The sequence below is a fragment of the Castor canadensis genome, chromosome 1 (assembly GCF_047511655.1).
Source record: "Castor canadensis chromosome 1, mCasCan1.hap1v2, whole genome shotgun sequence".
Classification (NCBI taxonomy): Eukaryota; Metazoa; Chordata; class Mammalia; order Rodentia; family Castoridae; genus Castor; species Castor canadensis.
In genome coordinates, this window is record NC_133386.1 from 208,678,789 (window position 1) to 208,690,891 (window position 12,103).

At 43.9% G+C, this 12,103-nt stretch overlaps 1 protein-coding gene and 1 non-coding gene across 3 annotated transcripts in view; both read right to left on the minus strand.

Moving 5' to 3' along the window:
* The window catches only part of Ap2a2 (adaptor related protein complex 2 subunit alpha 2), a 76,102-nt gene that overhangs the window by 41,681 nt on the left and 22,318 nt on the right, over nucleotides 1-12,103 (minus strand). For both annotated transcript variants that reach the window (XM_074051369.1, XM_074051377.1), the window contains exon 2: nucleotides 5,765-5,833. In XM_074051369.1, coding sequence (XP_073907470.1) covers nucleotides 5,765-5,833 — 69 coding nt within the window. The remainder of the gene's footprint in view (nucleotides 1-5,764; nucleotides 5,834-12,103) is intronic.
* LOC141416762 (small nucleolar RNA U13) lies at nucleotides 2,750-2,852 on the minus strand. The gene has a single exon (XR_012441359.1). It is a non-coding gene; the product is annotated as a small nucleolar RNA U13 (small nucleolar RNA).

Consider the following 12,103-nt stretch of genomic DNA (forward strand, 5'->3'; position numbering starts at 1 on the left):
AGTTTCAACTCCTCCAACCCCAGTTTCCTCCTGGGTTGTTATAAAATGAGGAGAAGTAGGAGCATGGTGATGGAGAAAGATAAGTCAGGGGTCATCTAACTAAGATGTAGTGAAAGCACTTTTGTAAATGTCACAAAGTGCCCCCAGTACAACAATCATATGCTAATAAATTTAAATTAAAAAAAGAGAAAAAGTAAGTAACCAGGCAGGTTAATCTGACTAAAGCATGTAAAGCATGACAGATACATGTCTGAGATGCCAGAGCAAAACTCCCCTGGACTATAAATACACACTTTTTAAAATATGAAGGACAGGAGGGTAAAACAGGCTTTTCTGGGGGTTGGTTCCAGTGGGGGGTAGGCATAAGGAAAGGGTGTCTGAGGGTGAATATGGTGGATTATTTTGTACTTATATACAAAAATTCTTCTATGAAATGAGTTGAAATTGTTCTAAGAAGAAAGAGAGGATGAAGAAGGGAGAACAATGGAGGTGATAAAATCTAACTAAGATATACTGTAAGCACATATGTAAATATTACACTGTATCCTCCTGCACACTATTATTTGCTAATGATAAAAAATTACAAAGGTGCTTCAAGCAGAGCCCCCCAGTGCTGAGGAAAAGTAGGTCCCAGCTCAGGTTGAACCATGTGCTGACGTCACAGACATGGAAAGTGTCTGCCTGGGAGTGCCTGGAGCCCCGCATTCTTAATAACAGCCCATCACCAGGGAGGTGCACTGGAAAATGGCTCAGGCACCAGGTACACTAAAGGCTCACCTGGAAGGGAGGGCCTGGCACCTTGATAGGACTCGATGCCGCATCCCACCTGCCTCGCTTGGCGCCACAGCAAGGGCAAGGAGAGCTATCTGTCAGTTACTGAAACACCCCCAGGTCCCACTGCAGGGGTGCTGAGCAGTAAGTTTCTTTTCATTAAGTAAGTGAAAGAACGATGAAACTAGTGTAAACTGGGAAACAGAGCTGTCCAGGTAAAATAAAAATAAAGTTTCTTCCAACTTAAGAATTATTAAATTTAATTATAGATTTATAACTAAATTATGTTAAATTAAGAATAATAAAACACCACCAGGTGTGGTGATGCACGCCTGTAATCCTCACACTCAGGAGGCAGAGTGTTCCAGGCCAGCCTGAGCTACATAGTGAGACTCTGTCTCGAAGAAAAAAAAGAACAGTAAAATACTTTAAGTGTTCTCACCACAAAAAGACAAGTACATGAGGCAGCTTGATTCTGTCGTGCCTCTGCAATGTGTACTGACATATCAAAACATGGTGGTGTACACTATAGATATACACAATTTTTATCTGTTCACTAAAAATTTTTTAAGAAGAAAAATACAATATTTTTTCGCATTAACCAAGTAAGTCTTCAGTAACAATTAAAAGATGTAAGTTTTGAATTCTGCTACTTTGCTGAAAGTGTTATATCTAACCTAAGAATTTTCTAATGGAGTCTTCAGGGTCTTTAAGTATAGGATCTTATCTGCAAATAGGGATAACTTTATTTCTTCCCTAAGTTGAATCCTTTTCTTTCTTTCTCTTGCTTTATTGCTCTAAGAAATCATGTATTGTATTAAATAAGAGTGGAAAGGGTGGACACCTCTGTCTCCTTCCTGATTTTAGAGGAAATACCTTCCATTTTCCCCATCCGGTGTGATGTTGGCTGAGCCTTTACTAAGCTGCTTCACCAGGGCTTTTATCATGAAGGGATGCTCAATTCTGCCAAAGACAAAACATTTTTAAGCACGCTCTGTTTGGCCCTCACCTGTTAACCTCACTTAGGCTAACACAGGCTATTTTAACAAGCCTGGTTTCATGTGAAACCTTACACATGTGAACTTTTTGTAAAACTTTTTTGAATGCACCCAATGACAGTTCCCCAACAGTCTCTATCTAGAATCTGAGAACACCAGATTACCTAACCCACTGCTTTGTCTTGAACTCTATATCTGCAAAACAACACACAAAATAAGGCGCCTTCAGTGAGTTCTTGGACAGAAAACCAAAAGCTCAGGCATCGAAAGAAAAACAAACTAGCCAACTAAAATTTAAAAGTTTTGTGCGCCAAAGGATGCTCTCAACAGAGTGAAGACAGGCTACAGAATGAGGTATCCGCAAACCATCTGGAAAGAATACACAGGTATTCTAAATACACACCAATCTAAAAATGAGCAAAGGACTCAAGTAAGACACTTCTCCAATGAAGACACACAGACAGTCGCAGGACACAGAAAAGTGTTCAGCATCACTAGTCCCCAGGGATACAATCCAAAACCATGAGCCAGGCAGCCTCCGGAGGCTGAGGCAGAAGGATGGAGAGAGTGCAAGGACAGCCTGGCCTGCACAGTGACATCCAGGCAGGCTGGGCTACACATTAAGATTCTGTCTCAAAAAAAAAAAAAAAAAAAAAAAAACCCATAAGGAGATGTCATCTCCCTCACCCCATCTGGCAAGGATGCAGACAAACTGGAGCCTTGTGCAATGCTGGTGGGAATGAAATGGAAGATGCTGCAGCCACTGTGGAAATCAGCATGGTGGTTCTTCAAAACATTACAAATACAATTACCAAGCTGGGGGCATAGCCCAGTGGTACAGCACTTGTCTAGCATGCACAAGCGCCTGGCTTCAATCTCAATGCCCAGCACCATAAATAAATAAAAAATAAGTAAGTAAAAAGAATTATAATCCAACAATTTCATTTCAGGGTGTATACCCAAAATAATTTTTTTTTTCACATCAGAAGGGTAATGTGCCCAAAGTGTAACAAGATTTGAAGGCAGCACATGTCACACACAGGGGTGAACACCCAATCATCATACTTATGAACCAAAAAAGATCCCCAAAATAATTTAAATCAGGGTCTCAAACAGATAGTTGCACACCAATGTTCACAGCAGCCATTATTCACAGCGGCCCAAAGGTGGAAGTAACCTGAGTGCCCATTTGTGGATGAATGAATAAACACAATGTGATGTATGTATACAGTGGAATATTATTCGGTCTTAAAAAGTAAAAAAGCCAGCCTGGGTTACATAATTAGACCTTGTTTCAAAAAAAAAAAAAACCAGCCAGGCCCCAGTGGCTCCCACCTAGATTGCAGTTCAAGTACAGCCAGGGCAAATAGTATGCGAAACTCCATTTCCAAAATAACCAGAGCAAGATGGATTGGAGATTTGGCTCAAGTGGTAGATATGCAAGCAGGAAACCCCGAGTTCAAACCCTAATTTCAGCAACTGACAACAAAAATGAAAGAAAAGAAAACAGAAAGAATAGAATGCGATACCACAGGGCTGGGCAGTGGGAGTGGGTAATAGAGTGAAGTGTTTAATGGGGACAGAGTTTCCACTAGACGAGATGAAGATGTGGTAGATGAGGATGGCAATGGCTACACAATGAGTTAGCATGCTGAACCCTAACTAACTGGACTCACAGGACAACTAGACAGACACCATGCTGAACACTAACCAGATGTATTCACAGGTGGCCAAAATGGCTTCTTTTTTTTTTTTTATTTTTCTGGTGCTGGGAATGGAACCAAAGGCCTCAAGCATGCTAGGCAAGTGCTGTACCACTGAGCTACACCCTAGTCCAAAAATGGTAAATTTTAAGTTATGTGCATTATATCACAAATTGTAAAATTTTAAGAACACTACTAAAAAGCATTATTACAAATGCCATTACCTTTAAAGAGAATGAAAGAAATCAAATTATGAAAGTCCTCTAAATGAGAAACAACAGTGAAGGACTTTCTATTTTAAAAGGTCAAATATGCAAATACCTTGAGGATGACATCATGCAGCTGTGATCCCATCCCAGGACCTAATTGTTCTGGTTCTGCTTTTGTTGTTTGAAGTGAACTCTCGCTGTGTGGTCCAGGTTGTTGAACTCCTAGGCTCAAGCAATCCTTCTGCCTCAGCCTCCCAAGCAGCTATGACCACAGGGACACACCACCACATGTACAGCTTTCCAGATGGCAAATTTTAAGATCATATTTGGTTCTCTGCTGGTCACAGGACAACTCAAGATCTATCATGTTTTGCCTGATTGCTACCAAGTGTGTTTCATTTCTACACAGGCTCCACACTCCACAACGTTCCTATCGCACACAATGACTGGCAGAGACGCCCAGGTCACAGGTTCCTCAAGGATGGGAGCAGACTTTCTGCCCTACCTGCTGCTATATAGGGTGGATCTGTGTGTACCAGATACCCCCTGACGGTACATAAGAGGAATGTCCTTTCACCTGCTTCAGAAGACTTCCTGGTCCCAAAATACTTAATAGACATTGCAAAGGGAATTGCTTAACAAAATCTCTAAAGTTACGTATCAGTAAGTCATTATTCTAAAAACCTACAAAATCTCTCAATCAAATTTAACCTTACCACATCATCAAACTGAACTCTTTGTAATACCATGCTGACTAAAACGTAGTAGGTGCCTACCTCTTGTACTCAACCGAGATGCATTTTCTCACATAAATACAATAAGAACAGCAGACACAGGCCCTAAGTCTCTGACAGGAGGGTGGCTTTGTATTGCCTCCTTCACTCTGGCATTAGGGCCCCCCACAACTCTTGGTGGGCTCTGGTGACTCTGTCAGATCAGTGTTTCCACGGGTGCCTCCCATTCCTATGCCTGCTGCTACTCGCCAGCTGATGTCTGGCCCTGAAGCTCCAGTGCAGGTCTGCATTCCCAGAACCCACCTGAGATCACCAGCACTGCCATTCTCAGCTGAGAAAAGAGGAGCAGAGGACAGGCAGTTGGCCCAGGCCACACAGCTCTTCAGAGCAGGAACGCAGGCCCTTGTGCCTGGTCCAAACTGAGATGTGTTCCAAGGGTAGCAGGCCTACCATGTGAAATACCCACTTGGCAGCAATGAAAGTTACAGTCCCTCCCAGAAATACCCACAAAAAAATAATCCCACACACAACTGCAGGACCACAGGCCTTCTATATGATCCCTGGCCTGTTATGAAATATTAACAGTTAACATGTCTCAGCAGGGAGTAAGCCACCCAGTAATGATTCAAATGCCACTAGTTTCTGCATCATCTGATCACTCAGGATATCCACTCTCAAGCCCCCCAAAAGCATCCATCCTAGGAGAGTCTAGGAGTCTGCAGGACTTCCTTCTGCTGACCCTGCAACTGCTAGGGGTCCAGACTCAGTCCCTCCTCTGCCCATGGTTTCTGGGCAACTTTAGCTGCTCTCATGGTTCAAGTATGCTCAGAGGCTTCAGCCAGGTCCCAAACCCACAAAAACTAGCCTAAAATCTAAGGCTTAAAGGTTTACCTGGGCTTTCCCAAATGTCCTAAAAACTGGAAACTAGGCCCAAGCTGTGCAATCCTGGCGAGGGCAGGCCGACAGCAGGAAACACCTGACCTGCCACTCCAGTGCAGGGTCTGCAAGCCCAACACTCCAAACTCCTCAGGCAGGGTGCTCCACATACTCAAGACCCATCCATGGCCCAGCAGGCTGCTGAGTAGTGCTTGTCAGATGTGATTCCAAGCCAAGAAATGACCAAAATTTATGCCAGGAAGGGCACACCATCTAACACAAGCCCTTCCTGCAAACTGACAATGCTGATGGTTTCATTCTTCACGGGATTCAATTTTGGCCAGCTGTGAGAGCACCTACACTAAGAACTCAACTTTGGCTTGGAGTGGGAAAAAGAGATGGTGTTAAAATGTCAGGTCCTTAGCTATACAAATACACAATAGTACACACTGTGGGAAAGGCTGAACACTTACCTTTGAATTTTGATCTAATGTTTGCCAGTTCCTTGTTTATCCTCTTTATTTCTGCTTCTTTACTTTTGCCTTTAAAAAAAAAAGAATAGAAATGCATTGTTTGACTGATTCTAAGAAAGCACCCAGTCCCTGGAGGGACCCATTCTGAGAACATCAGTATCCCAGCTTTCAGGAGGGAAAAGCGGCCCTACAGTCTTTGTTCAGTCCCTTGTTTAAAGAAGGAAGAGATACCAAGGAAAGAAGAAGCTGTCTCCAGCTCAGCACCAGTGGCAGAACCAGGGCCCTGGCGCGTCAGCAGGGGAGTGCCCAGGTCTACAGAGCCTCCCAAGGAAGCAGTGTGCCTCACATGGGGTGTGCTACGTCACTGTTTTATCATCTAACTCTGTGTCGCTCAAAGTACCTGCTTCAATAAGCCATCAGCTAAGAACAGCTTGCTTCTGAAACTGACTTCCATTGATATAGATGACAAAGGAACAGTTGTAACCACGATGCACTTGCAACTGTCTCCTTTATGAAAACAACAACAAAATCTTGCAAGCCCACTTTTATAACATGCAATGAGGCTTGAGAACCCCCTCCACTGTACAAGAACAGACAGAAGAATACAGCTACACAATGGGCAAACTTTCACTATGGACCACACAACTTATTACACATGGCAAGTCTGTGCATATCTGATTGCTTTTTGTTTTTTTTTTTTTTTTTTTTGGAACGGAGGCTTGAACTCAGGGCTCACCTTGAGCCACTCCACTAGCCCTATTTTTGTAAAGGGTTTTTTGATAGGGTCTCGTGGAACTATTTGCCTGGGCTGGCTTCAAACCTCAATCGTCCTGATCTCTGCCTCCTGAGTAGCTAGGATTACAGACATGAGCCACGGGCGCCCAGCACCAGTGAAGCAAGTCCTTGGTTAATGGTTGCACTTCCAGAGGAAGCAAAGGCCTCTGCAGCAACCCACCCACATCAGAACATGGCAGGAGCAGCCCTGCCAGGTCCCAGGTGCTACGGAGCCCCAAACATTGGGCTCAGCCCACATCCCCTTCTTAGCACCACTGATGCTTCCCAGCTAATCTGTCTCTCCAGCAGGACAGTCCCCTCCTCAGGACACTCCCAGGGTGTCACTTATCTCTTGCTGCACACCTGCTCATAAACAGGGCTCACTATTTGCTGGATTGGGGAGCACTCCAAGGACAACTCCACCCTAGCAAGCTCCGGGTACACAAGTGGTGAGTAGGAGAGTAGGTTCCTGTGCAGCGGGGGTAGAAGTACAACCAGCCTCAGGACCTCCAGCAAGGCCCAAAGCCCAATGTTCTCCTGCCAATGACCGCAGCCCTAATCCTGGGCAGACTCTGTCTGCCACAGTTGAGCAGGTGGAGGCTCTGCCAGGGTGAGAGTGGCCAGCACCAGCCCAGTATTGGTGCTGGGTGAACTGCCCAGGGAATGGCAGGGTAAGGCAAACTTTTTTTCTGAAATTTTTCTTTAAAAGTTCTATCTTTGGAGCCAAGCACTGGTGGCTCATACCTGTAATCCTACCTACTTGGGAGGCTAAGATTGGGATGATCATGGTTCAAGGCCAGCCTGGGTAAACAGTTCTTGAGACCCCATACCCCAGTAACCAGAGCAAAATGGACTAGAGGCATGGTTCAAAAGGTAGAGTGCCTGCTTTGCAAGGGTGGACTCCTGAGATTAGACCCCAGTACCATTAAAAAAAGAAAAGAGTGTCCTATCTTTGCTGAAGTGGGTTTCATGGGTCTGGCTGAAAAAGCCATGAAAACCAATGCCATGTGCCCATAAAGACCTTAGACAGCGGCACATAGCCTAGACTGAGTAGACAAAGCACTGCACAGGAGACTGCACAAGCCTGTGTGTGCATGTGTGTGCGTGCCTGTGTGTTGTGTACCTGTGTACGTGTGTCTGTGTGTGCATGTGCGTGACTATTTGTATGTGCCTAGGTGTATACCTGCTTCTTTACATGCATGTGTGTGTCCCACAAAGTTGCAGACAAATCTGTGCTAATAGATCTTCCCATGTTCTCTCTCTAGAATGGGCGCCACTTGACACCAATCCAATACACTAGGAGGAGGCCACTCTAATTAAAGGGATCACAGTTCAAAGCCGAGAGGGCTCCACCAAAGCAGAAATGAGGACAGTGAGGACAGTGAAGGAGGAAATGGCACTAAGTGAGCTAAACCAACCTTCATAAGGGGAATCTAGCTTTTAACTAAAATTGCTAAATCACGTAACAAAACTAAAAGTTCATAATTTTAAGTCATAGACCCAGCTACTAGGCTAAACAGAGTTAAGACAGCTCCTTCTGTGGAACAAAAACTGGCAAGAAGCTACAGTTTCTCAGCTAATTTACACACATGCATACACTGCACACACACAAGCCACATGCACATAAATGCATGCCATACACACTGAATACACATATACCAAGTACATGTACACATTTTTTTTAATCAAGGCAGGTGAAGCAGCACAGCAACTAAGAGATAGCATAGATAAATGGGACCTCATAAAACTAAAAAGCTTCTGTTCATCAAAAGAAATGGTCTCTAAACTGAAGAGAACACCCACAGAGTGGGAGAAAATATTTGCCAACTATACATCAGACAAAGGACTGATAACCAGAATATATAGGGAACTTAAAAAACTAAATTCTCCCAAAACTAATGAACCAATAAAGAAATGGGCAAGTGAACTAAACAGAACTTTCTCAAAAGAAGAAATTCAAATGGCCAGAAAACACATGAAAAAATGCTCACCATCTCTAGCAATAAAGGAAATGCAAATTAAAACCATGCTAAGATTCCACCTCACCCCTGTTAGAATAGCCATCATCAGCAACACCACCAACAACAGGTGTTGGCGAGGATGCGGGGAAAAAGGAACCCTCTTACACTGTTGGTGGGAATGTAGACTAGTACAACCACTCTGGAAAAAAATTTGGAGGCTACTTAAAAAGCAGGACATCGATCTACCATTTGATCCAGCAATACCACTCTTGGGGATATACCCAAAAGACTGTTACTCCAGAGGCACCTGCACATCCATGTTTATTGCGGCACTATTCACAATAGCCAAGTTATGGAAACAGCCAAGATGCCCCACCACTGACGAATGGATTAAGAAAATGTGGTATCTATACACAATGGAATTCTATGCAGCCATGAAGAAGAACGAAATGTTATCATTCGCTGGTAAATGGATGGAATTGGAGAACATCATTCTGAGTGAGGTTAGCCTGGCTCAAAAAACCAAAAATCGTATGCTCTCCCTCATATGCGGACATTAGATCAAGGACAAACACAACAATGGGATTGGACCTTGAGCACATGATAAAAGCGAGAGCACACAAGGGAGGGGTGAGGATAGGTAAGACACCTAAAAAACTAGCTAGCATTTGTTGCCCTTAACGCAGAGAAACTAAAGCAGATACCTTAAAGCAACTGAGGCCAATAGGAAAAGGGGAACAGGAACTAGAGAAAAGGTGAGATCAAAAAGAATTAACCTAGAAGGTAACACCCACGCACAGGAAATCAATGTGAGTCAACTCCCTGTATAGCTATCCTTATCTCAACCAGCAAAAACCCTTGTTCCTTCCTATTATGGCTTATACTCTCTCTACAACAAAATTAGAAATAAGGGCAAAATAGTTTCTGCTGGGTATTGGGGGGGGAGAGGGAGGGGGCGGAGTGGGTGGTAAGGGAGGGGGTGGGGGCAGGGGGGAGAAATGAACCAAGCCTTGTATGCACATACGAATAATAAAAGAAAAATGAAAAAAAAATAAAATAAAATAATCAAGGCAGGTGAGGGCTCCCCAAGGGAGAAACACAGTATGGTGACAGTAGTGGCTTTGGAAGCAGCCACAAGGATGGATCAAAGAGCAGCCTGTGATAGCTCCACATCTCTGAGCCTCAAAGAAAACCATCTAAAGCCACAAGACCTCATGACTGAACAAAAAGTGGAGAGGAAAACAGTGTCCTTCACACCCAAGGACAAGAGTACCTGCCTCGAGCAGACCCAGGTATGCATGAAGGGCTGTGCAAGACAAGGATAATGGAGCTACAGTGACCTGCTCAGGGCCCCCACGGAGCAGAGACTCGGACTGGTGTTCATCCTAGCAAGACAGACACATAGAGGCAGAAAATGGGAGGCCAGAACATATGAGCGGGCAGAGCCAGAGACCTCAAAAGGAAGCTATCAAGTGGGCCATGCATAAAGACAAAAAAGGAAGGAGCTCTTTGGCCAGAAAAGCCACCAGGACCACATTTCTTTGACAATTCAGGAATATTACTTCACATAAAAACAAGCAATAGTACAGGCGAGGGGCGGGGCTCAGTGTAGCAGGATCCCCGCACTCCATCTCCAGTACCTCAAAAAAATAACAAAATAAGCAACAGGAAATTACTGAGTTCAATTCCACACAAAGGGTCTATCAGAAGAAAGGATTAAACCAGGCACCAATAGCTTACATCTGTAATCCTAGCTACTTGGGAAGCTGAGATTGGGAAGATCAAGGTTTGAGGCTAGCTGGGGCAAATAGTTCATGAGACCAGCCCCCCCAGAGCAAAATGGACTACCAAATAGTGCCTATTTGGCAATAGTGTGGCTCAAATGGCAGAGCACTACCTGAGTTCAAACCTCAGTACTACCAAAAAAAAGGAGGAGGACTAGTCACTTGTTATGGTACATGCCTATAATTCTAGCACTCAGGAGGCTGAGGCAGGAGGATAGCAAGTTTGAGGCCAGCCCAGGCAAATAGTTTTGTTTTGTTTTGTTTGCAGCACTGAGATTTGAACTCAGGGCCTTCACCTTGAGCCACTCCAACTATTTGTCCAGGAAAATAGTTCTTAAACCCTATCTCGAAAAACCCCTTTAAAAAAAGGGCTGGTGGAGTAGTTCAAGGTGTAGGCCCTGAGTTCAAGTCCCAGTACAGGGAGGGAGGGAGGGAGGAAAGAAGGGAAGAAAGGAAAGGGAAAAAAGAACACCATAAGTACGAACAAGGGACAGAAGAGCTTCCCTATAGACAAAGACATCCCACAGAATAACTGGGGCAGGAGTTACTGAACAATGAGCTTAATAAATTCAGAAAATATAACTTAATAGACACTTCAAAACCCCATTAGAAAACCTCAAGAAATCAGGAAATTTGAAACAAAAAAATCATGTCGAAAAGTTAGAACAGTGTTGGGCTGTGGCTCAGAAGAATAGCAATTTCCTAAAAAAAAAATTAATGAATTAATTTAAAAATAAATAAATAAAGACATAGTTGCTATAAGTTATTCAGGAGACAGAGGTAGGAGGATTGCAGTTCTAGGCTGGTCCAGACAAAAAAGCATAAAACTCTATCTGAAAAACAATCTAAAGCAAAATGGGCTGGAGAAGTGGCTCAAGAGGTAGAATGCCTGCCTAGCAAGCATGAGGCTCTGAATTCAAGCTCCAGTATCGCCAAAAAAAAAGAAAAGAAAATAGAAGGGATGCAAGAACAAATAAACGTAACAGACCTTGAGAGAATCAGAAGATAAAAAGAAAGGAAACTGTATAGATTAAAAAAGAAATGAAGCCAGGAGCCTGTGGCTCACACCTGTAATCCTAGCTACTCAGGAGACAGAAATCAGGAAAAACATGGTTCCAAACCAGCCCCAGGGGAAAAAGTTCCAGATATCCTTACTCGGAAAAAAAAAAATAAATAAATAAATAAAGGCTGCTGCAGTTGGCTCAAGAGATAAGAGGCCTGAATTCAAACCCCAGTGCCGCCAAAAAAAAAAAAAAAGTAGCAGACGTTGCACACTGATGAAGACCCAACCTGCAGCAGCCTAGGTGAGACACCCAGTCAAACAGCAAAAGCCAACACAAGTGTACTGTGTGCAGAGCTTTCCTGAAACTAAACAAAACACACAAAATTTTTAAGACCGCATACCAAAAACCACACACCTGAGAAAATCAACCCCAGATATCACAAACCAACACGTTCTAGTAAAACCCTTTGCACACACAGGAAAAAAGAACACATAGCTTACAAAAGAATTAGGATCAACAGAGTCAGCACTGCAGTCCTACCCCACCTAAGTCCCAATGGCACAATAATGTCCGTCACACCTGTGACAGTGGCCTTGAGCCTGGTGCAATGGAGCACTCAGGACCCGAGGCTAGACGTTCACATTACCATGGCTGTAGTGCATCTAAGACACGCAAGCAAGAGGAGCATGAGGCAAGGGCTCGCCATGCAGCAGAATTAACTTCCAAGGATGAATTCCACAGACAACCTTACCCACAGGTAAGTGCAGATAGCACTGTTCCCCGAAGTCCTTTCTGGAGCTTTTATGGTCACACGAG